The sequence below is a fragment of the Prionailurus bengalensis genome, chromosome A2 (genome assembly GCF_016509475.1).
Source record: "Prionailurus bengalensis isolate Pbe53 chromosome A2, Fcat_Pben_1.1_paternal_pri, whole genome shotgun sequence".
NCBI classification, from domain to species: domain Eukaryota; kingdom Metazoa; phylum Chordata; class Mammalia; order Carnivora; family Felidae; genus Prionailurus; species Prionailurus bengalensis.
The window spans coordinates 164022329-164047574 of record NC_057348.1 but is presented as its reverse complement, the minus strand read 5'-3'; the positions used below and the strand labels follow the sequence as shown (position 1 = coordinate 164047574).

At 43.5% G+C, this 25246-nt stretch overlaps 1 protein-coding gene across 1 annotated transcript; it reads left to right on the top strand.

Annotated features, from left to right (window-relative positions):
* Positions 1–280: 280 nt before the first annotated feature.
* XRCC2 (X-ray repair cross complementing 2) lies at positions 281–25246 on the top strand. The gene is made up of 3 exons (XM_043590012.1): positions 281–459; positions 14164–14245; positions 24416–25246. Exons 1-3 carry the CDS (start codon positions 421–423, stop codon positions 25114–25116), a joined length of 822 nt encoding a protein of 273 aa, XP_043445947.1. The 5' UTR covers positions 281–420; the 3' UTR covers positions 25117–25246.

Below are 25246 nucleotides of genomic sequence, written 5' to 3'. Positions count from 1 at the left end.
GAAAAAAAGGAAAGAAAGAAAGGAGAAAGAAAAAGAAAGAGAGAAAGAAAGAGAGAAAGAAAGAAAGAAAGAAAGAAAGAAAGAAAGAAAGAAAGAAAGAGAGAAAGAAAGAAAGAGAAAGAAAGAACATGCTGCCAGTTTCACCCACTAAAGAGGAACTGAAGTTGATGAGAAGAAAAAACCGCCAGCCGCCTCCCGGTCTCCTTGGAGACGCGGTCTGAAACCACCTGAGCGGGGGACGCCCGTAAGCCTTACTGCGCATGCCCACCGCCTTCCCGGCGGAGGGCGGGTGCAGTGCGCATGCCCGCGTCCGGGTCAGCGGGTCAGCGCGTCTGACTGGCTGCGGGGCCGCAGGGACTCGCGGTAAATGGCGCTGGTGGCGCGAAAGTTGAGTGTCGGGTGCGCGGAGCTTTCGGGGCGATGTGTAGCGACTTCCACAGGGCTGAGTCTGGGACGCAGGTGAGAGGCACCGGGATGGGAAACGAGAGAGCCGTGAACCAGGGCCGCGGGCGGGCGAGGGAGGCGGCGCGGGCGTCCTGGCCCGGGGTGGGGGTGGGGGTGGCGGGGAGGGAGAGCCGCGCTAGACTCCGGCCCTGGGGCCGCCCCCGCCCACCCTTGCCCTTGGAGCCGGGCCCCAGGGCCTGGGAGTCCCGCGAGCGGACCCGGAGGAGGACACCCCCGCCCCGCGTGCACGGATAGGTGTGAATGCTTGGTCTCCGCCCGGCAGCTTGACGGTCCGCACCTGTCGCACGTTCGCTGCGCTGGGAGGTGGCGGGCCGGGAGGGGGAGGCTAGGAGGGCTTGCCGCCTTGGAGCAGTTATGGACGTTTCTCTAGGACAGGCGGCTTTTTCTGGAGGTTGCTTCACCTCGCTCCCTAGTCTCTGCGTCTCTGCCTCTGGCTTCCATCCCTCGCTGCCCCATTTTGCAGTTCCAGCCTGAGTACCTCCGCACCCGCGCCAGCCATTTGATGCCCTGCAAGAATGGCCTCAGGAATTGCACCGAGAAGTATCAGGGGCTTACTGTGTGTCAACCGCTGGTCAGGGCCTCCGAGTAAGAAACAAAAGAAACCACTTCTGCCGTTGAACTAGCGAGAGAGGCCGACTTAAAAAAAAAACAATTGCAGTACGTGCGGTAAAGCGTGCTAATAGAAGGGCGGGCATCGCGGAAGACCAGTCCAGGAGGAGGAGATGGCTGGGGTTTTAGGAACCATGTGAAGTTGGTTTGGCAAGAGGGGGTGGCATTCGGAGCAGAGACTAGCTGTGACGTGGGTTGTGCGTTAAGTTAAGCAAGCGCACGGCTCACTTGCGGGGACTGCGGGTAGTGGCGTGTGGTTGTATCGCTGCTGCGGGAGAACAGGGTTGGAAAGTAAGCCCTGAGACGGAGACAGGTGGATCACAGGTTAGGGAGAGAAGCAGTACCCTCAGGTGAAGGGCCCCGTAGTGTGTAGGCTTTTCAGGCCAGTGGGGGCTCGCAGTCGCAACTACTCCGCCCTGCAGTTCTAATGTGAAGGTTTCCATGGAGACGTACACACATTTGCTTGGCTGTGTTCCAATAAAACTTACTTGTCAACTTTCGGATCGGCCTGCTGGGCCCTACTTTGCTGATCCCCGCTGCGCAAGAGTGGAGCCGCTGCTTGTATAAGAACCACTACCGTTAGAGCCTATTTTTTAAAAATGTTGGGGCGCCTGGGTGGCTCAGTCGGTTGGGCAGCCGACTTCGGCTCAGGTCATGATCTCGCGGTCCGTGAGTTCGAGCCCCGCGTCGGGCTCCGTGCTGACAGCTCAAAGCCCGGAGCCTGTTTCGGATTCTGTGTCTCCCTCTCTCTCTGACCCTCCCCCGTTCATGCTGTCTCTCCCTGTCTCAAAAATAAATAAACGTTAAAAAAAAGAAATTAAAAAAAAATGTTATCTATTTGAGAGAGAGAGAGACAGCAAGCCTGAGCAGAGGAGGGGCAGGAAGAGAGAGACTCCCAAGCAGACTCTGTGCTGCCAGCACAGAGCCCGAAATGGGGTTCCATCTCAGGAACTGAGATCATGACCTGACCCGAAATCAAGAGTCAGACGCTTAACTGACTGAGCCACCCAGGTGCCCCCAAACCTTACTTATTTTAAATGATCATTTGAAACCAGGGTTGAACTCAGATGACTTTTGCCATGAGAACAAGCCTAGTATCCAAAAAATGGGAGGCCTGCCATGTCTGTATGGAGGTCGTGAGCCAGGTTGCCTGGCACCTGTTACTTTGTGGAGTAGGAAGGGGTAGAGGGGAGAGTGGGGAGCTAGGCAGCAGGTGCTACTTGATTCTTTTTCCTTTTTGTTCACAACACCAGCTAAGTGAGTCTCTTTTCCTTTAAGCGTTTTTGGGCACTCTGTGGCCAGTGCTTAATTTATTTGAGCACTGTTTTCTCCCTTTGCACTTTAGTCTGCGGTACTTTATGGATTCCACTCACAGGCGTTGCGTTGAGGAAGATCTCTGAAGTCACAAGCCATCCCAAGAAACTGAAGCACTACTTTAAAATTTTATTTATTTATTTATTCATTTATTTTTTTGCTTAAGATGTTTATTGATTTACTTTGAGAGAGCGCGCACACAAGTGGGGGAAGGACAGAGAGAGAGAGAGAGGGAGAGGGAGAATCCCAAGCAGGCTCCACGTTGTCAGCACGGAACCCAACGTGGGGCTCGATCTCAAACTGTGAAATCATGACCTGAGCCAAAATCAAGAGTCGGACTGAGCCAGCGACTGACTGACTGAGCCACCGGGCGTCCCATACTTTAAAATTTTAATTCACTACAATTACAACTTTAAAAAATAGCCAACCATTCCCACATTTTGTGAGTAGTAGGGAAAAGACGTTTCATACAGGGTCTTCCAAGAAAATAAAGTTGCAAAAAATATTTTAACAGATTCTAGAGATGGAATTAATAGTGGGCCAGATGGTGTGAATGGAAAACTTATAATGAACCCTTGATTTATTTTTTGTTCGGTTTTATTTATTTAAGTAATCTCTGCACCTAACGTGGGGCTCATATTCAAGCACCTGAGTTCAACAGTTGCATGCTCTTCTGAATGAGCCAACCAGGCGCCCCACTGAACCCTTGATTTAAGGACAAAGCATTTGACTACAATGTAAAAGAAAATAATTCATTTTTTACCTTGCCTACTGTTAGTCTTTATTCTTTTACCCTGTTTATTCTTTTTTTTTTTTTAATGGTTGGTTTTTTTTTTTTTTTGGAGGGAAAGAGTGCGCATATGTGAGCGAGCAACCTTGAGGTCATGACCTGAGCCGGAATCAAGAGTCTCAACCGACTCAATCAAGGGTCAACCGACTGAGCCACCCAGGCTCCCCCTACCCTGTTTATTCTTCTTAACACTTACACACCTGACATTTTATATTGATTTAAGGGTCATGAGAACAGACTTTGTTGTCTGTTGAGTTTACTCCTTTAGTCCCAGTGTTTGAAACCATATTTAGCCCAGAGTAGGCACTCAGCAATTGTTGCTTCGGTGGATAAATTTCCTATCTTTCTCCTCTTCCCTCTCCCCTCTTTCTGCCTTGCTTCTTCATGTGTCATTGAGAAAAAAAATTTCACAGGAGCTCCCTTATTCTTTCCTGTTGTCTTTTCGTTACTGATTTCTAGTTTCCTTCCATCATTGTCAGCGAACATACTCTGTATGATTTCAGTTCTTTTAAATTGGTTGAGGTTTGTTTTATGGTCCAGGCTGTGATCTGTCTTGGTGAATGTTCCATGGGCCCTTGAAAAAAAAATGTATGTTCTGCTATTGTTGGGTGGAACGTTCTATTTATATGAGTTAGATCTTGTATTGTTCAGATCTTCTATCCGTGCTGATTTTCTAAGTTTATCAGTTGCTGAGAGGGGACTGTTGAAGCCCCAACTGTAATTGTGGGTTTGTCAGTTTCTCTTTTCATCTGCATTAGTTTTGTTTCGTGTATTTTGAGATTCTGGTAGACATGTACACATTTAGGATCATATGTCTTCCTGGGCGATCAAGCCTTCTATTCATCCTGCAATTTACCTCTATCTCTAATAATTTTCTTCATTCTGAAGTCTATTTATCAGTTATTAATGTAGCAATCCCTGCTTATTCATGAAGTCTGTCTTGATAATCTATGTACTATTTCTCTGAATTCCCTCCTTAAAATAAAAAATATTTCTGCTTCTAAGAAAGTGCAACTTCTGCACTTAGGTTACAGATTCCTTCCATCCCATTCCTCCTCAGGGACCTCACTGCTGCAGAGGTTCCCACTCTTGTGGTGGTTTTTCTGTCTTCTGGATTTTTAATCTTCTTCTCCACCAATCATTTCCATCAGCATCCTAACATAAAACATTAACAACAAAGCAGAAAACCTCCCTAGATGTTCATGCCCCATCCAGCCCCAGCCAGCCCCATCCCGCCCCAGCCCCCTCAGCATGGCAAAGAGTTTGTGCTCTGTGTCTGTACTTCCTTATCTCCCATTTACTCTTTAGCCCACCGATCAGGCTTCTGTCTCCCAGAGTACCACTGAAGGTTATCAGGCCAACTGTTTTGGCAAATGCTCATTTCTGAGTGCTCTCTCCTTTTAAACTGAAGTATAGGAACACAGCAGAATGGCTACTACCAATCGACAAGCTGTCGGGAGGGATGAAGGAGATGATCCATGCCTTTCTAGTACCTGCTCTTAACCCATTAGGAAATCTCTCCTTCCTTGGGGAAGAGAACGAGGAGGTGGGAGAATATGCCAGAAGCGTTTCTCCAGCAGAGTTCCTCACATGCAAGGTGAGGATAGTATTCTGCCAACATTAAGCTCCCATAATTTTGATTCTGTTTTCTTTCTGGGACCTTCATATATTTGATTTTTTTATCTAAATGACAATTTGAAGCAGTTTGGCATAACTTCCTGATGAGGTCTGAAGAATGCACTTAATGGAATTACTAATTTGTGGAATGTCATAAATTTAAAATTTAGTTCTTACAAATCAGCTAGAGGTTAATGCTGCTTACACAACTGTCAGAATGGCTAAAGTCAACAACACAGGAAATAAAGGGGGCTGGCGAGGGTGTGGAGAAAGGGGGACCCTTATGCACTGTGGATGGGGAATGCGAACTGTGGGAAACAGTATGGAGGTTCCTCAAAAACTTAAAAATATAACTACCTTATGATCTAGCAGTAGCACTACTGGGTATTTTCCCAAAGAATACAAGAACGCTAATTCAAAGAGATACATGCACCCCTATGTTTACAGCAGCATTGTTTACGATACCCAAGACCGAAGCAGCCCAGGTGTGTGCTGACTGAGGAGTGGATAAAGAATGTGTGTGCACACAATGGCATGTTATTCAGCCATAAAGAATGGAATCTTGCCATTTGCAACAACATGGATGGAGCTTGAGAGTATAACGCTAAGCTAAATAAGAGAAAGAAATACTGTGTGATTTCACTCACATGTGCAATTTAAGAAGCAAAACAAATGAGCAAAGGAAAACTAGAGACAAACCAAGAAACAGACTCTTAACTGCAGACAACAAATTTCCGGTTACCAGAGAGGAGGTGGGGGGGTGACACAGGTGATGGGGGGATCAGGGAGTGCACTTGTCCTGGTGAGCACAGGGTGATGTATAGAAGTGTTGAATTACTATATTGTACACCTGAAACTAGTATGATGCTGTGTGTTAACTAACTGGAATTAAAAACTTAGGAAGAAAAAAGAGGGCGCTTGGGTGGCTCAGTCGGTTAAGCGTTTGGCTCAGGTCATGATCTTGTGGTTCATGAGTTTGAGCTGTCAGCATAGAGCCCCTTTCGGATCCTCTGTCCCTGCACTCTCTGCTCCGCCCCAAAAGAAACATTAAAAAAATATATATTTAAAAAGAAAAAAAAAAGCTTAAATTCTCAGGCGTATATATAGAAAATTTTGCTTGACTTTATTTTCCTTTTCTTATAGGATAATTGCTTTTAAAAAATATCAATTAGAACAGCACCAGCTCTTCATGGAATATACTTAGAAATGATGGGACTTAACAATATAGTAAATTATTCAGCAGTTGTCTTTGCCGTATAATTTAGACAAAAGCTGGATTAAAGAGCCAGGCCTCGTACTCTGCCCTGAAGGACCGTTGAATTTTCAAAGTGGCGACAGAGTCTCGTTTCACCTGGGAAAAGAAATTGGTCCTCTAATTTGTGGGATGGCGTAATGGCCCAGTTTTGCATCCATCACATGCATGTTCACGCTGCTTTCCGTTGCTTCCTTATTCCAACTCCTCTCTTACTTTCGCTATGTTATAAACATTTTTGCCTGAATTTCCTCTATGTGTAAGTAGTAAAACTAAGGATTGTATTCAGTTTTTAGGTAGAAGTCTAGGCCTGTTATGGAGCAGGGGTGGGAATATTTGGAACCAAATATTTGGAATATTTGGTTTAGAATGATTACTTCTTTAGGTAGCCTTTTTTAAAAAATTTTTCTGATGTTTATTCATTTTTAGAGAGAGAGAGAGAGAGAGAGACACGGAACATGAGTGGGGGAGGGGCAGAGAGAGGGAGACAGAATCTGAAGCAGGCTCCAGGCTCCGAGCTGTCAGCGCAGGGCTCGAATCCAGGAACTGTGAGATCATGACCTGCCAAGGACGCTTAACTGACTGAGCCACCCAGGCGCCCTTTAGGTAGCCTTTTATACTTAACTGGTTTGAAACCCTACTGCAGACATTTAATTAGAAAAGGTCAGGGGAAATGAGCCTTTATCTAAATGCTTCTTACATGTATGGATTTACCTTCACGTCATTCATTTCTGGTTACTTTGATCTTAAGTTGTTCTTTCAGCTCTTTTATTATTTTTTTAATGTTTGTTTATTTTAAAGAGAGAGATAAGAATGCAAGCAAGGAACAGTCAGAGAGGGAGACAATTCGAAGCAGGTTCCAGGCTCTGAGCTGTTAGCACAGAGCCTGATGCTGGGCTCAAAGTCGGGAACTGTGAGGTCATGACCTGAAGGAGCCAAACCCACTCAGCCAACTGAGGCACCCAGGCACCCCAATTCTTTCTGCTCTTTAAACACATCTGTATGGGGGGCACCTGGGTGACTCAGTTGGTTAAGCATCCAGCTCTTAGTTTCAGCTCAGATCATGATCTCACGGCTCGTGAGTTTGAGCCCCGCATTCAGCCCTGCCCTGACAGTGCAGAGCCTGCTTGGGATTCTCTCACTGTCCCTCCCTCTCTGCCCCTCCCTGCTCGCTCTCTCGCGCTCTCTCTCTCTCTGTCTAAAATAAATAAAAACTTTAAAGAAATAAAATAAAAACATCTATATGGTAGGTATTCTGCTTATCAGGTATTGAAGATTCTAGGTTCCGATGAGTGTGTCTGAAATGGACTTTGGTTAGTATGAAGAGCTTTGATGATAGGCATAGAATACTCATGGACTTTGGTAGAAGTTTATAGACAGTCCTAATACAAAAATGGAAATAGTTTATGAGGCTTACGGGCGCCTTGGGTGTCTCGGTCAGTTAAGCATCTGACTCTAGATTTCTTTGGCTCAGGTCATGATCTCAGAAGCCCCACGTAGGGCTTCACTGGGCTTAGGATTCTCTCTCCCTCTCTCTCTTCGGCCTTCCAGCATGTGCTCTCGTGTTCTCTCTGTCTCTTTAAAAATAAACATTAAACAATTAAAAAAAAATAGTTTGAGGTTATTTACACTCCGTCCTTCCCAAGCCTGCCTACCTATACCTTTTTCACCTTTAATTTAATAGGCAACTACTGAGTTTCTGCCGAACATAAAGCATTTGGACTACGTGGTGAGCCGAAATAGATTCTTTTCTTCTTGAGCTTTTATATCCAGATGAGGGAGACAGGCTGGTAATGTTTCATAGAAGGAAGCGGCCTTGAAGAATGTGTATTATTTTCGCCTGTTCAGTAGTCTAGGCTTTAGAAATTTAATTGGGAGAATAGGGCAAGGACATTCCATGCAGAAAGACAAAAAAAAAAAACCACAAAAACATTTCTGTATCAATGTACATTTTGCATTTAAGAGAACTATAAATAAATCTCTCATTCAACATTAAAGTTGCCTCCCACACAAGAAAACCGGCCAGAAGACTGAAGAAAAAGGCTGACAAGTCCAGCTTGTTGTGAAATGGCTTGTTTAGGGGACTTACTGACGACGCCCTTCTCGGGCACAAGAGGAGTGACTCTCCGGCAAAGTCACCTCCCTTAAGACTTGCTTTTCTAGCCCTAGAGGTTGGGAGTCCTGCTGAGGGACCACCCAAGAGGAGAATGTTTAATGTATGTGTTATAGATCTCCAGGGCAGATGGAGGAAGTTATGCCCCAAGGGTGTACTTAAGGGTGTGGTTAAACAAAAGGAAAGAATGTTGGGAGGGTGCTGTGCTCCGGGAGGTTCCAGGTCGCTGACTGGTCCTCAGGGTGATTTCTCCAAGATGGCTGGTTAGTCTGGTTCAAACACCTTTGCGGCGCCCTGCATTTCTCTTGTAGCACCTACAGTACTTTATGGCACTTTTGTAACCTTTTGACTTTCTCCTATTAAGTTCTTTGAAGACAGGAACTGTGTCTGCTACGGCTTTGTGTCCCCAGCACCTTACTCAGTTCCTGGGACACACTTGACTTGGCTGAGATGTTTACCAATGGGTACAATTGAGTACTGTGCCCTTTGCAGGCTCGGTACTTCTTATGGTAATAATGCTGCTGTTGAAAGCATTTAGGGCTCCTTGTTAGCGTCGGAGGGAGGGAGTACGGACGGAGATGGCTTACAGAGGCCAGGTGATTGCCTAGCCGGGGTCTCCGACTGGTTTGATCTGCCTAGTAGGTCCAAAAAGTATTTCATCTCTGTACTCAGATTTTATTAGACTCCGCGATACTGACTCTGAGGCGCTGTAGCACACAATTCCAGGCTTTGGGAGCCAAAAAGTCTCTTAAATCTTGGCTCTGGCAAATACTAGTTTTCTCATCTGAAAAATAGAATGATAACAAACAGAGGTAATGTAACAAAAGAGATAATGTATATAAATTATGTACTACTGATACCACAGTAAGCACAGATAGTAGCCATTATTGGTTAACTATTGTTACGATAATAAAACCTGGCGTATATTGATTTACAAACCAAATGTCAAATCTGTCAATTAACAATATTAGTCAAACTGCCAGATAGATTCAAATTGTTGTGTCCACCGTGCATTCTTTCCCAAATAGGAAATTAGGCCTCGGTAAGATTGCTGAGGGAATCAAGAGAAATAGTTGAATTATCTTCATGGCTCCCATCACCATGCTCTGATTGCCCAGTGTGTTAATCTTCCCTGAAAGGATTGAAGTGTCATTTCTAGCAGGACTTACTTGCGTTCCCTTTACCCTGGACACTTACACTCTTTTTTGCCCTTCTGAATACCTTGCTTCTTTCTAACTCCTTAACTCTGACATCGTTAATTTTGATTTTATAATGGATTTATATCAGTTTGTAGGGTGTTTTCTGCCTAGGTTTGGATGATGTCTCGTCCCATAAAATGGCTTCTATAAATTGTTACTATTATTTGTATTTGTATTGCATTTATAAGGGTAAATCTATTTCCAAGTTCTGAGCGGTAATTTCCCTATACTCTGCTTTGGCATTGTAAAACATTATTTTGAATATTTTCGATAGTGGAAAGTTTTCATCTTTGAACATGAATTTGATTTTTAAAAAATTTTTAATGTCTATTTTTGAGAGAGAGAGAGAGAGAGAGAGAGAGAGAGTGTGTGTGTGTGTGTGTGTGTGTGTGTGTGTGTGAGCGAGCGGGGGAGGGGCAGAGAGAAAGGGAGACACAGAATCAGAAGCAGGCTCCGGGCTCCCGATTGAGCAGCAAAGAGCCCGAGGCGGGGCTTGAACTCACAAACCGGTGAGATCATGACCTGAGCTGGAGTCAGCCACTTAACCGACTGAGCCACCCAGGCGCCCCGAAAAAATGAATTTTATTTTTTAATAACAGTGGAAATCAGATGCAAACTGGCTAATGCAGCCAATTTGGTAAGAGGGGTAATACCATCTTTGCCCATGAGTCATGCCAATATAAAGCTTTCTTGAATACTTTCTTACAAGGAATTCTCAGAGGGGAGAACTCTGAAATATTTTAAGCAATGATAATAAGTAAATATGCTCTGCATAACTTCCTAAGTTAATCGTTCTGATGAGCATGTTAGTCATTTGTATACATACAGTTGTTTTATGTGTTCCATATTGTCCATGAAAGTTTCTCTTATTCTTTTTTTTTTTTAATGTTTATTCTTGAGAGAAAGTGTGAGCAGGGCAGGGACAGAGAGACAGAGGGAGACACAGAAACCCAAGCAGGTTCCAGGCTCTGAGCTGTGAGCACAGAGCCTTATGCAGGGCTCCAACTCAAGAACTGCGAGATCATGATCTGAGCCGAAGTCGGATGCTTAACCCACTGAGCCACCCAGTTGCCCCATTTCTGTCTTACTCTTCAGGCAGGACTCTCAGTTTTCTAACTCAGTGGTTCTTGTACTTTTTGGTTTTAGGAGTGCATTGCACATTTAAAAATCACCAAGGATTGGGGTCCCTGGGTTGCTCAGTTAACATGTCTGACTTCCACCCGGGTCATGATCTCACGGTTCATGAGTTCAAGTCCTGAGTCTGTCTCTGCTGTCAGCAAGGAGCCTGAAATGTGGTGAGGAGTGATGGTATTTTATGTGTCTGTAAATCTCTTTAATGTCCGGCTTAATGAAAGTTAAACGGATTTTCATCTCTTCTGCATCCAGTCTGTTACTGTGTGTTCGGTTAAAGTACATGATGACTGGGCTGTCACAGGTTCATAGTTGGAAAAAGGAGGAGTATTTGAAGGTCTTTCCAGATAATTATGGATTTTCTTCTTTGATGCCAAAGTACCAAAACTTGACCAGTAGTAGTTTCCTAAAAGTTCACTGCAACATAGAATATAAAATGTGTATTAGGGAATTCTTCATACATTAAAACCATTGATTGGCCTTATACTCGGAGTGAATCTTTTACCCAGAAATGATTTGACATCATGCCCTGGTCATTTGGAAATAACCGCTTCAGTGGATTACACGGACCTTTCAAGGACTGATGTGTTGAATGATTGTTTTAAAAACCACATTGAAACACTGGTGACTTCAAAAAGGACCATAAGTGTTGGGAAGCCAGCTGTCACGGTCATGGTGGTGGATAAGTTTTCCAAAATTTAAATTTTATCATTGGCAACAAATACTGTCAGCTTTCTTAAGGCGACTGGCTTCCTTTCTAATGTCTGCCAAGTACCGAAGTCTGTATAATCATAGTTTGTCTTTTCTTCCTTTCAAATACAAGGGTAGTCTATGAAAAAAGCATCCAACTCAAATAATCCACACAAGTAAGTGATTTTTCTAGAGAAAAAAACAATTGTATTTCAGTTTGGAGTAGAAGTCCTTTATCTGTGTGTGAAGCTGGGCCTTTGCTGCAGACACAAACCGCAAAGTCTCGGGCCCCTGAGACTGCGCCTGCCCTGACATGACTTGCAGGTTTGGGGTTCCCCAAGACCACCTTTAGGTGTAGCAGCTCGCTGGAAGGACTCAGAACTCACTGAGCTGTTACATTCATGGTTATGGATTACTGCAGGGAAAGGATGCAGATTTGAAAGCAACCCAGGGAGATGTCACGGATCAAAGTCTAGGGGAATTCCTGATGCACACCCTCCCGGTTGTCCTCTCCTCGTGCGCTTGCGGCCAGTGCCTAGTCCTCCCAGCAACATGTGTGACGGTCTGCGGCTCTCTCCCTAGATGCAGGCGAGCAGCTGACCTCACTCTCCAGCCCCTCTGATACCAGAGTCAAGTTGACCCAAAGCCCTAAGTCACACTTTGAGACTATCTGATGGGGCATAAGGCCCGAGGTAAAGACGCTTCTATCTGGAAGGATATTCCTAGAGGCTTAGGGATGACCTCCCAGGAGCCAAGGGCAAAGTCCAGACCTCTCTTTGGTCAAGGTTAAGTTCTTTACTGCTAGTGTGCCGCCCCTGTCATCACAATAATTTTTAAAGTACCCAGGGGTCATGATTTAATGGAACTAACACTTTTTGCCGCCTCATCAAAGGCATTCTCATGTAAAACTAGTGTTGCTTGTTTTGAGGGTTTTTCCTGTGAGTGGTTGGACAGCAGAGTCTCAGCGGCCAGGCTGTCTTCTCCATCCCTGCAGTCTGCATCTTACCTGCTATGGTGCACGGTATGTAAGAGAAACTCAGGAAGTGGCTGCCGAATTAACATAGAGAACGCTTTGCTTGGTGAAGAGTGAATGCTTTTGTTGCCGTTTGTGATCTGCTCTTTTTTGTCTTTTGTTGTATGGAAGATTCGTCAAATCTGTGCTGATTCCTTAGAAACTTGAGAATCCACTTTGATTACATTTCCCTCTTTGGCATTTAACCCAGTCACAGTTCTGCTTGCCGTCTTCCTAACTACTTGGTGTGGGCACACCTCCTCCAGATGAGTGTGACAGACTCCAGCCTTCTCCAGAGCTGCTTTTACTCTCAAATCCATCCCTTGTAGCCACCAGGATAATCTGTTTGAAGTGCAGATGATGATAGCTGGGACCCACACGGTGCTTCCTCTATGCCAAGCACTTTTTCTTTTTTTTTTTTTTTTTTTGTAACACCCTGACTCCTCAACAACCTTGGCTGGGAGGTAGCTGTTACCACTTTCCTGATGAGAAGGCCCCGGCCCAGAGAAAGGGGCCAACAGGTCTGGTTCTGAAGTCCCAACTGTTCTAGAATGCTTCTCACTTCGCAACTTAAAATCCCTTGCTCTTGTCTCAAAACCAGAGAACAGGCTCCTAAACATGGCATCTGCGGCCTTCTGTGATCTGACTTTTGCTCCTTTAGGACTTTGTTAATCTCCTGTCTGTTTCATGTTACCAGCTACAAGCTGTAGCGGTCCCACATCTGTGTACAGTTCACCTACCAGCAGAGTGTTCCTTATCGCCTCCGCGCCTCTGCACCCTGGCTGATGCACTTGCGCTCGGTACCTGCCCGAGCTCTCTTCACCTAATGAATTCAGCGGGAGCTCAAGTGCGTTTTTTCTCACTTTCGCCTTTGCCCCCTCCTCCACTAGTCGAGGAATTGGCAGTATCTTGGGCAGACACATTAAAAGCTGGTATCCGTTGGGGCGCCTGGGTGGCGCAGTCGGTTGAGCGTCCGACTTCAGCCAGGTCACGATCTCGCAGTCCGTGAGTTTGAGCCCCGCGTCGGGCTCTGGGCTGATGGCTCGGAGCTTGGAGCCTGTTTCCGATTCTGTGTCTCCCTCTCTCTCTGCCCCTCCCCCGTTCATGCTCTGTCTCTCTCTGTCCCAAAAATAAATAAACGTTGAAAAAAAAATTAAAAAAAAATAAAAGCTGGTATCTGTCTAACGCGTGTGGTAAGTTTACTGAGAAAGGAAATTATGACACGTAAGAAAGGTAAATACTTGGCAGTTAGCAGTTGGTCCTATATCCCAAATTATACTGGCGGCTCCTTTGAAGACAGGGCCTCGTTTTATACCATCTGATATTTGGTACATAAAAAATGAAGTGTTTTCGGAGCACCTGGGTGGCCCAGTCGGTTAAGTGTCCAGCTCTTGATTTCGGCCCAGGTCATGATCTCACGGTTCCTGGGATGGAGCCCTGAGCCTCCTTGGGATTTTCTGTCTCCCCCGTCTCTCCCTTACTTGTGCACGCACGCTTGCTCTCTCTCTCTTTCCCAAAATAAATAAAGTTAAAAAATGAATTATTTTCTGAGTAAATGACACAATTTTTCTCCTAAATTGTATTTGCTATTTCTTTTTTTTTTTTTTTAATTTTTTTTTTTTTAACGTTTATTTATTTTTGAGACAGAGAGAGACAGAGCATGAACGGGGGGAGGGTCAGAGAGAGGGAGACACAGAATCGGAAACAGGCTCTAGGCTCTGAGCTGTCAGCACAGAGCCCGACGCAGGGCTCAAACTCACAGACCACGAGATCATGACCTGAGCCAAAGTCGGCCACTTAACCGACTGAGCCACCCAGGTGCCCCTGTATTTGCTATTTCATAATTTCCTTTAAATCCTCAAAATTAAGTGAGTTTTTTTATAGACTTTTGGAAAATTATATAATGTAGATTTCTAGGATTTTATATTTTTAGATAATGAATTTTCTTTCTCTTTTTTTTTCTTTTGCAAGCTCCTTGCCCGACTTGAAGGTAGAAGTTCCTTGAAAGAAATAGAACCGTATCTATTTGCTGATGAAGATTCATCTGTCCATGGTAAAAACAATCTCCAACCAAAATAGTGGCATAAATTGTCTTCTAAAACGTGTATTTTCCCCACATATATTCATTTGTGCATACATACCCCTAGCAAGTGGATATATGGATTAAACCGTAAAATTAAAAAGTGAGAACTAGATCACGACAGAACACTTTCAAATCTTTGTTATCTGTGTCAGAGATGGAGTTTGACTCATCTTTGGTAAATCTTGAGAATCAGTATTGAGCTCTCTTATCCCGACACACATTATTTGTGGGAGTTTTGTTATTATTGTATTTTTTAATTCTTTAGAACTTTGAGAATCACAGGAAAGTCCTTCGGTACCCCAATGTCTGGTGACATTTCTACAGAAGGGAAAAGACGTACCCACTCTTCCCACAGCACGTCTACACTAGGGACACTTAGAAAAAAGGTTCTGTGCTTGGGTCGTTTTTCTCTTTTAATGTACGAGCTTTGTAGAGCTATAATTCACCTGTTTAAGTGTAGAACTTAATGATTTGTTGTATTCTAGTATTCAATTATGTACCTGTGACCACACTTGATTTTAGATTATTTTCATCACCCCAGAAAGAAACCCATGCCTATTGAGCAGTCACTGCCCACCTCCTCCCATGTCCCTCAGCCCTAGGCAACATTTTGGACTACTTTTGGACTCTAGGTTAGCCCTTTCTGTATATTTCATATAATGGAATTATACAGTATGTGTCCTTTTGTGAATGGCTCTGTCACTTGGCAGCATCTTTCCAGGTTGTGTCATAGTGTGGCATGTGTCAGTAGTTCTGTTTACTGTTGAGTAATATCCTGTTGTGTGGGGTATGCCACGTTTTGTGTACAGCTGATGGACATTTGGGTCGTTTCTGCTTTTTGCTCTTATGCATAATGCTGCTGTGATTATTTGTGTACAGGTTTTTCTGTGGATATATGTTTTCAGTTCTCATGGATAATACCTACCGGAAGGATTGTTAGGTTCATGTGGCAACTTTTTGTGGGACTGCCAGGCTGTCTCCCAAAGCAGCTGCCACCGGTGGTGAAGTTTAGAATAGTTCCAGTTTTCCCACATCCTGCAAACAAAGGTTATTATTCTCTGTGTTTTTAGTTATAACCTTCCTAGTGAGTATGAAATGATATCTCGTTGTGGTTTTGATTTACATTCCCTGACAGCTAGTGACATTAAGCCTCTTTGCATGTGCTAATTGGCAATTTGTATGTGTAATTTGGAGAAATGTCATATCTTTTGCCCATTAAAACAATGGGTTGTGTTTTTATTATTGACTTATATAAAAAGTTGATCTTGATGGTGTCCATTGAAGCACAAAGTTATTAATTTTGGTGAAGTCCAGTTTATTTATTTTATCTTTTCTTGCTCATGCTTTTGGTACCGTAGCTAGGAGGTCATTGGCTAATCCAAGGTCAAGAAGATTTACAGCTTTTTTGTTACTTATTTCTGTTTTCATTCTTTTCTGATCGGAGAACACGCTTCTGTGATTCAGTTTTTTAATTGATTTGAGATTTGTTTTATTGCAGAAGAAATTCGGTTTATCTTGAAGAATGTTAGATGTGCACTTGCGTATATTCTGCTGTAGTTGGATTGTTTTCATGATGTTTTGGAGTGCTGGTTGGTTTTTAGTGCTGTTTAATAAGTCTTCTGTTTCCTTGCTGATCTTCTGCCTAATTTTCTATCCATTATTGAAAGTGTGTATTGACGTTTCGAAGTATTACTGTTGACCTGTTTATTTCTGCCTTTATTTCTCAGTGTTGCTTCATATATTTGGGGGCTTCATGTACTCTTGGGCACTTGTATGTTTGTTATTATACCCTATTGATGGATTGATTCATTTATCATTATAAAATGTTCTTTGTCACCTCACCCCCATTAGGGTGGCTACTGTAAAAAATAAATAAGTAAATAAGTAAGTACGTAAACAAATAAATAAGTGTTGATGAGGATGTGGAGAAATTAGAACCCTTGTGCACCATTGATGAAATTGTAAAATGGTGCAACCACTGTGGAAAACAGTATGGAGTTTGCTCAAAAGATCAAAAATAGGACTGACATACAATCCACCAATTCCACTTGTGGGTATATCTCCAAGAGAATTGAAAGCCGAGTGTCGAAGATATTCCGACAATACCGTTCCCAGTGGCTAAGAGGTAGAAGAGACCCAGGTGCTCACCGACAGTGAACGGATAAGCACAATGTAGTCTGTGCAACTCATAGAATATTATTCAGCTGAAAAAGGAGGGACATCCTGTCACATGCTACTGCATGGGGAAACCAGGAGGACGTGCTAAGTCAAATAAACCAATCACAAAAAGAAAAACGCTGCATGACTTCACGTATATGAGGTATCTAAAGCAGGCAAATCCATAGAAACAAAAAGTAGAATGGTAGTTACCGGGGGGCTGGGGAGAAAGGAGGAAATATGGAGTTGTTTAATGGGTACATAGTTTCAGTTTTGCACCATGGAAAAGTTCTGGAGATGTTTCACAACAATGTGAAACACTTAAAAACTGTTGAGATGCTCCGGTCGCCTGGGTGACTCAGTCGGTTAAGCATCTGACTTTGGTTCAGGTCATGATCTCATGGTTTGTGGGTTCGAGCCCAGCATCAGGCTCTGTGCGGACAGCTCAGAGCCTGGAACCTACTTCGGATTCTGTGTCTCCCTCTCCCTCTGTCCTTACCCCACTCGATCTCTCTCTCTCTCTCTCTCTCTCTCTCTGTAAAAAATAAACGTTAAAAAATGGTTAAGAGAGTAAATTTTATGCTGTCTTTTAACACAATGGAAAACAAAAATGCTGCTGGTCTCTAATAACAATTATTAAAGTGTGTTTTGTCTGATAATAGTGTAGCCACATTAGCTACTAGTTAACTTTATATGGTATATCTTTTTCTATCCTTTAATTGTCTATTTGTGACTTGGTAAAGTGTGTCTTTTTTGCTTCTCTTCCACATTTCCTGTCTTCTTTTGTGTTAAATATTTTCTAGGGGCACCTGGGTGGCTCAGTCAGTTAAGCGTCCAACTTCAGCTCAGGTCATGCTCTCACGGTTTGTGAGTTCAAGCCCCGCGTCCCGTTCTGTGCTGACAGCTCGGAGCCTGGACCTTGCTTCGGATTCTGTGTCTCCTTCTTTTTCTGCCCCTCCCCTGCTCGCCCTCTGTCTTTCTCTCTCTCTCTCTCTCAAAAATAAATAAACATTAAAAAAATTAAAAATAAAAAAAATATTTTCTAGCATACCATTGTTATTCCCAGTCATTACTTTTATTTTTTTGAGTTATTTTCCTAATGGCTGCTCTGAGGATTACCATTAATCCTTAATATCTTAATTTAAAATAATTTAATTTAAATTAATACCACCTTAATTTCAGTATTTTATAAATACTTTGATGTATAGCTCCATTTCCTCCCCTTCCTTTGTGCTGTTACAAATTACATATTTATACATTGTATGTCCATAAACACATCTAAACTTATTTAATTAAAATAAAATTATTACTTATTGCAATAAATTAAAAAACCATTACAGCAAAGAAATTAAAATGCATTATAACAAATAAATAAGTAAATTTATTACTTAATGTAATTGTTTCTTAGATAAGAGAAAATAAGTTACAATTCTAAAACATATTTATACAGTCTTTCATATTTACCTATGTAGGTGCATTGACCTGTTTTGAATTAATCCATTTGGATTCAAGTTGTCTACTGTCCTTTCGTTCAGACTAGAAGGCTCCCTTTACTGTTCCTTGTAGAACAGATCTGTTAGCAAACAATTTTCTAAACTATCAATAATAAAAGACAAATTTTGATCAAACATGTTAGAAAATGGGACTTTCTCTTCTATCAGGAAAGATGTTATTAAGTTGGACCTCACGAAATTGACATTAAAACGTGGGTTCTCAGCACCACTTAGGCATTTGAATATTACATTTGTAGAAACTTTTTTTTGTTTTTCAATTTTTAAATTAAAAAAAATTTTGTTTTATTTTAGAGAGCGTGAGCAGGGGAGAAGGGCAGAGGGAGAGAAGGTAGAATCTTAAGCAGGCTCCACACCCGGTGCAGAGCCCGATGTGGGGCTCGATCCCATGACCCTGGAATCATGACCTGAGCTGCAACTAAGAGTCAGATGCTCAACCAGTTGAGCCACGCAGGCGCCCCTAGGTTTGTAGAAACTTTAGAAACACTGTCATGTTCAGTCACTGACAGAAGAGCTTACTTAAAACCGCCATGGATGTGATAGCTGTAAACTAGTTAGATGAACACTCCCTGGAGCATTGGCACACTCAGGCCTGGTATCATAAGGGTCATTTATCAATAACAGTAGTTTATCAGAAACTGTACAGGGAAGCTCAAGTCGAAGCAGTAAGAGATTTAGGGATTATAGAAATCTCCAATGCTGTTGGAAACATTTTTAAATGTTTTTTTGTAGTAACTTAGTGCTATATACCAACTCATTACCTCTTCAGTACTGTAATGATTGTAATCTGCAAATTCAACATATTTGTTATACAATTAGTAGATTGGTACCAAGACGATGTATTTTTTTGGCTTTTCTTTTTTATCCTTATTTTGAAGGATCTTTAGATTCATAAACTCACTCCGACAATCTGTTACCGAGATCCTTTACAGCGTTCTATTTGTGAGAGCAACTATCAAGGCCAAACCATCCAGATTTTCTGATTTCGTTTAATTTGTCAAGTGCCAAATGGTAGAGATGTTTTTTGGTGTGTGTATGTGTTTTGGGGGGTTTTGGTTTTTTGGTGTTTTACTGCAAGTTGTCATTCCCAATACTTGGAGTGGACAAGGTTATGACTTCTTTTGTAACAGCTCTCAGGAATATTTGAGATAGTGACTTCAAATATAGCTAAAAGGACTATGTCCCCTGTGTAGAACATAATTTTGGGGAGCACCTGGGGGTGATGAGGGGTGCCTGCGTGGCGCAGTTGGTTAAGAATCTTACTTCGGCTCAGGTCATGATCTCATGGTTTATGAGTTCAAACCCCACTTCGGGCTCTCTGCTGTCAGTACAGAGCCCACTTTGGATCCTCTGTCCTCCTCTCTCTTTGCCTCTCCGCCACTTGTGTGCTCTCTCTCTCCCTCCCTCCCTCTCCATCTCTCCATCTTTCCCTCTCAAAAATAAAAATGAATATTAAAAAAAAGTTTGGCATTGTTAAAAAAAAAAAAGATAATGCTTGAATATTATTTTTGATGTGATTAGACAGTAAATGTTCATAAAACCAGGGAAATTGACATCAGTTGATCATTAAATATATTTGTAGGGAATCTACAGCCTTAATGATCATATTTATGTGCAATTTGCAAGTGTGCAAGTTTTATTTCCTTAGTTGTTATCAATGAACTTTTTATTTGCTTTGCTATTAATCTGTAAAAGGAGAGTGTTTTTATATGCCTGTTAATAATCTCCTAAGCAAGGATTTCGCCTTGAGCCTTGTCTCATTTCAGTCGTGCCGAACCAAGGATCTAAGGAGTCCGTATTCCACGTCTTGTATTTCCTAGTATTGTGTGCATTTAGCAAACCTTGTTAAACCGTGTAAGTAAGTGTCCTCAAAGACTTACTCCTTTGAGTTATGCTGAAAGAGGTTTCTGAGCACCAGCTGCTGTCCAAGAAAATATTTGGCAAGGTTTTCTATTCTGAGAATTCCAGAACTATGCAGAGACAGTTCACAGTTACCCTCTGCCAGTGTCCTGTATTCCTATCCCCTGTGGGGTCTCTTTCCCCCACCTTTTAAAAATTTTTTTTAAAAATGTTTATTTATTTTTGAGAGAGAGAGACAGACACACACACACAGTGTGAGTAGGGGAGGGGTAGAGAGAGGGAGACACAGAATCTGAAGCAGACTCCAGGCTCTGAGCCCGACGCAGGGCTCGAGCTCACAAACAGTGAGATCAGACCTGAGCCAAAGTCGGGGATGCTTAACTGACTGAGCGCCCCGGGGTCTCTTTCCTTTTGCTTCGGAATATGTTGCCTTTCTCTCTTAACTTCCGTTGTTTTCATTTGACTCTCCGGTCTCATGAAACTGCTACTGAATATTTTTACTTTTTAAAGAAAAAAAAATTGTTTTTTAATGTTTATTCATTTTTGAGAGACACAGCGTGAGCAGGGGAGGGGCAGAGAGAGAGGGAGACACAGAATCCAAAGCGGGCTCCAGGCTCTGAGCTGTCAGCACAGAGCCTGACCTGGGGCTCGAACCCACAGATTGTGAGATCACGACCTGTGCTGAAGTCGGACACTTCACTGACTGAGCCACCCAGGTGCCCCAAATATTTTTACTTTTTAAATGAATGTAAACTGTCGTATTTTTCCCCTAATTCCTCGCATGTCCCTGCCTTCCTGCAGCCTGATTCCTTGTCCTTGCTGCACTCCTGGAGCACCCTGCTATCTGTCTTGCAACTGTCTGGTTTTGAAGTTTGGTTCATAATGTAATGTTTATATTAAACGTGCTTTTGCAAACTACACCTTTACTGCTGTCAGGTAATTGTCCAGGACCAATTCAGCGACCTGTTCCTGAACTCCCCTCTGCTACTTTTTTACTTTTAGAACTTTTGTGCTGCATTTACTAGGATTTAGTACTGTTTCGTTTTCTTGAAACCTTTTGTGCTCTGTGTCATTCTCCTCCTAATTTTTCTATTAACTTTCTGTTTTATATGTCTTCATGCCCACTCCTCTAACCGTGGATGTATCCCAGTAATTGGATTTTTGGCCTCTTTTCTTTTGGTTCACTCTCATCTACAAGGAGAGAGAGCTTTTTGTTCTCTGTGTCTCTGTGGCTTAGTCAGATTGGTATGTCAGCCTCTTATTACTGTCTTAAATCTTAAATCCTAGTGGTTGTAAGACCTTTTTATTTTGTGACACCTAGTGAACGTAGCATTTTGAAAGCTGAATTCTGTTAGGATATTTATGTGATTGCGTGAATTAAAAACCCTGCTTTGGGGCGCCTGGGTGGCGCAGTCGGTTAAGCGTCCGACTTCAGCCAGGTCACGATCTCGCGGTCCGGGAGTTCGAGCCCCGCGTCGGGCTCTGGGCTAATGGCTCGGAGCCTGGAGCCTGTTTCCGATTCTGTGTCTCCCTCTCTCTCTGCCCCTCCCCCGTTCATGCTCTGTCTCTCTCTGTCCCAAAAATAAATAAACGTTGAAAAAAAAATTTTTTTTTAAAAAACAAAAAAAAACCCCCTGCTTTGCTTGTGTGGGTGCTTCCAGGCCTGTCTCTGAGAAGAACCTGTAAATCGCTACCTTAGCCTTGCTCTTGCCTTCTGAATAAGTGAAGGAGGCTGAGTGGCAGCCGTGCCTGGGCCAGGGACAGTCGGCAGGAGGCTGGACTAGCACTGGACGCTCTGTTCCTGTTCTTGTCTCCTGTGTTTGTCTCTTGTGTCGAGCCTTGGGCCTGGGCCTTTACACCTGCCGGGTTCTGGTGACCAGTGTCTCCCTACCAGACTTGCTTCCTTTCCCAATGCCATCTTCCAAGGTTGACATTTGGGCCTTTAACCCTCACCAGATCGGGACTTCCATTTTCATTTTTTAGGTGTCTCTCAAGAAGTTCTCCAAAAGAAAGTAATCTGATGAAATGCATTCAAAAGGTACTGTGTTTTGTGCCGGAGATAGAATAGACAAGTCCCAACCTTAAAGTAACGTACAGGAAATACGGTGACGTAAATAGTCAAAACTTAGATAGCGTGATAACCGTGGTGATGGAGGGTTATAAAGTTCGCTTTCTTACCTCACAGAATTGCTGTTAGGATCAAACGAAATATCACGAATTGTCCCTTTTTATCTGTGAAGTGCGGCAGAAAGGTTGGTGGCCGTCGGGCGGCCTCTTCCGCCTTCTCTTCTGGGGAAAGGACAAGGGAAGGTTCAGCGCAGTCTGGTGCTTGGTTTCCCCACCGTGTTTCTCTGTGGTTCGTTGTATCCTACAAGCCGTTTGGGTGAATCTTGCTTAACTGTGTTCTCGACGTTCCTTCACTACCGTTGAGATCTATTCCGTGTTAATGTTTCGTCTAGTGGCTGTAGTCTGTTCTCTGTCTGTAATGTAGGGCAGTAAAAAGCTTTATTTGGGAGTAAGGGCAGGATTTCAGCTTAGCTCCTAAGTCATATAGTAGGAGAGAGTATTGAATAGGATTTTAGTCACTGTGTTAACATTCAGCAAGAGCATTGGTGAACGATTGTTATTGTGAAAATAGTTGTGTTCCTTGAGTCTGGAATCTTGGCAGGGTGGATGGGTGAGGGGGAATCTTTTTAATTTAAATTTTGAATTGCAAGTTGCATGTAAGTTTATAGTACAAACTGGCTGAAGTTTTATGCTACCTTAAATATGGTATACTGGTAACATGCTAGATTTTTTTACACACTTTTTGTGAATGTTCCAATTTACAATAGTTGGTAGTAATAATAGGAAATAAAGTAAACAGATTCTCAGACTGTGTAGTTTGCTTGGGGCTTAAGAATCTACTTTTTATTTTTTTTAATGTTTATTCATCTGTGAGAGACAGAGATAGAGCATGAGCGGGTGAGGGGCAGAGAGCGAGGGAGACCAGAATCCAAAGCAGGCTCCAGGTTCTGCTTAAAGATTGAGCCACCCAGGCACCTCTGACTACACTTTAAGCTTTTTTTTTTTTTTTTTAATGTTTATTTATTTTTGACAGAAGGAGACAGAGCATGAGCAGGGGAGGGGCAGAGAGAGAGACACAGAATCCAAAGCAGGCTCCAGGCTCTGAGCCATCAGCACAGAGCCCGATGCGGGGCTGGAACTCACAAACCGCGAGATCATGACCGAAGCCCAAGTTGGACGCTTAACCTACTGAGCCACCCAGATGCCCCAGGAATCTACATTTTTAACACAGTGTTTCCAATTATGTGGTTCAACCGTAAATTACACGGAAACAAACTAGCCAGAATTGGAAGGCCATTGTTCAGAGTGGATTTCGAAAAGCTCTGGAGGGCAGGACCATTTCCCTGAGTGTTTAATTTCCTCACTGAAAGAGAGTTATTGGAACCTATGTAGAAAAAGATTTGGAATCTTTAAAGTCCAGAGTGGTTTACTTAATTCAGAATGCTAGGAAAATAATTTACAGTGCAGATGTCATGCCAGCCGATACCGTTTCAAGAAATTCACGTAGCAAAGAATGACTGATGGCATTTGGGAATGTGGAGGGGCGTTTTCAGTTGAGGGAGGCTATTTAGGCCTGAGGGCCGTGGACCCTTCTATCTCCACATGCACAGAACCGCGTGCGGGAACTGTTCTCCCGTGACTCCGGGACTGTTCCAGCTGCACGTGACCTGATGGAGACTCTGTCCTCACATCACAAGTGGTATGGAGGCAGGCCCCGCGTAGCCGGTGTGGGCTCCGTATTGTCCTCAGGGCCTTGGGCACCTCCTGTCCTCCTGCCTGCCGAGCTCGGGGTACCCCCTTCACCCTCACTGCCTCGCCTCCAGCGGAGGGAGCAGCAGGGCAGAGGTGGCAGGCACCTGCATGAGCCAAGCGAGCTTAGGAACCCAACAGAAATCTACTCGTGTCTCAGTGGCCACAACCGCGATACCTGCTGACCCCTTTGCCGGCGATGCTGAGAAAAGTCGTTTCTAAACTCTAAAGTGAGTTCCAGCCCCGCATCGGGCTCTGTGCTGATGGCTCAGAGCCTGGAGCCTGCTTTGGATTCTGTGTCTCTCTCTCTGCCCCTCCCCTGCTCATGCTGCCTTTCTCCGCCCCGTAAACCGAGGTTTTATGCTTACGGGAGAGGAGCCCACAGATATACGGTAATCAGCTACCGGAAATGGCGTGTGCTGTAGTGATCAATAGATTTTTGAAAGACCCTCGGTCTGTGGCACTTTATCCTTCACTCCGTGGTGTCACCAATTCCAGGGCGCGTGAATGGGGACCCATGCCCAGGAGGTCTCCTTCGGCACCTGTCAGCCTTGTCTTTCTGGTTTTCACGTTTCCTTGATGCTAATTAATAGCCAGCTGCTTTCTCAGAGGCGAAATGTAATGATTAATTTCCTTACTGATGTGTGTTTGCTCATATGGATCCATTTGGGCACGTGGATTTAGATTTTCTTTCACATTCCGGCAAACGTCTTTTTAAACATTGGTGCAGATTTTCATCTTGTAGCCTTTTGTGCTGCTGCCTTTTTTTTGACTGGCGTTTTTAAATTTTACACAGGTGACATTCTTGAGTTTCATGGTCCAGAGGGAACCGGAAAAACAGAAATGCTTTATCACTTGACAGCGCGGTGTGTGCTTCCAAAATCGGAAGGCGGGCTGGAAGTAGAAGTCTTGTTTATTGATACAGATTATCGCTTTGACATGCTCCGGCTCGTTACGATTCTGGAGCGCAGACTGTCCAGCGGGTCTGAAGACGCGGTGAAGCAGTGCCTCGGAAGGCTCTTTGTGGTCAGCTGTGGCAGCAGCACGCACCTGCTCCTCACCCTGCACTCCCTAGAAAGCACCGTCTGTGGCCACCCTTCCCTCTGCCTTCTGATCTTGGATAGCCTGTCCGCCTTTTACTGGATAGACCGCGCCAACGGAGGGGAGAGCGTTAACTCCCAGGAGTCCGCTCTGAAGAAGTGTTCTCAGTTCTTAGAGAAACTTGCACACGAGTATCGCTTAGTTGTTTTTGCAACCACACAAAGCCTAATGCAGAAAGCCTCCGCCTGGACCGAAGGGCCTTCCTCGGCCGAAGCGGACTACAGGCCCTATCTCTGTAAGGCGTGGCAGCGGGTGGTAAAGCACAGACTGTTTTTCTCCAGACCAGAGGATTTGAAAACCAGCAACCGGTTTTCTTTAGTTTCACATAATTTAAAAAGTAACAGTTTTAAAAAGCATGTTTTTATTATTGGAGAAAGTGGCATTGAGTTTTGTTGATACGTATCACAAAATGGTGTTTTCCGGGATATTATACAAAATTGAAAAAGTCTTAATGGGCTAAAATGATTTGATTATAAGGTATAAAACTCTGGGAGAATTAATATAAATGTTTCTATACAGAATGGAT

What these genes read in the sequence shown, in the direction of transcription:
- XRCC2 (XM_043590012.1), top strand. Translation starts at nt 421, where the DNA reads ATGTGTAGCGACTTCCACAGGGCTGAGTCTGGGACGCAG. An exon ending in GGGCTGAGTCTGGGACGCAG is followed by an intron (nt 460 to 14,163) that starts GTGAGAGGCACC and finishes TTCTTTTGCAAG; the next exon opens with CTCCTTGCCCGACTTGAAGG. An exon ending in TGAAGATTCATCTGTCCATG is followed by an intron (nt 14,246 to 24,415) that starts GTAAAAACAATC and finishes AATTTTACACAG; the next exon opens with GTGACATTCTTGAGTTTCAT.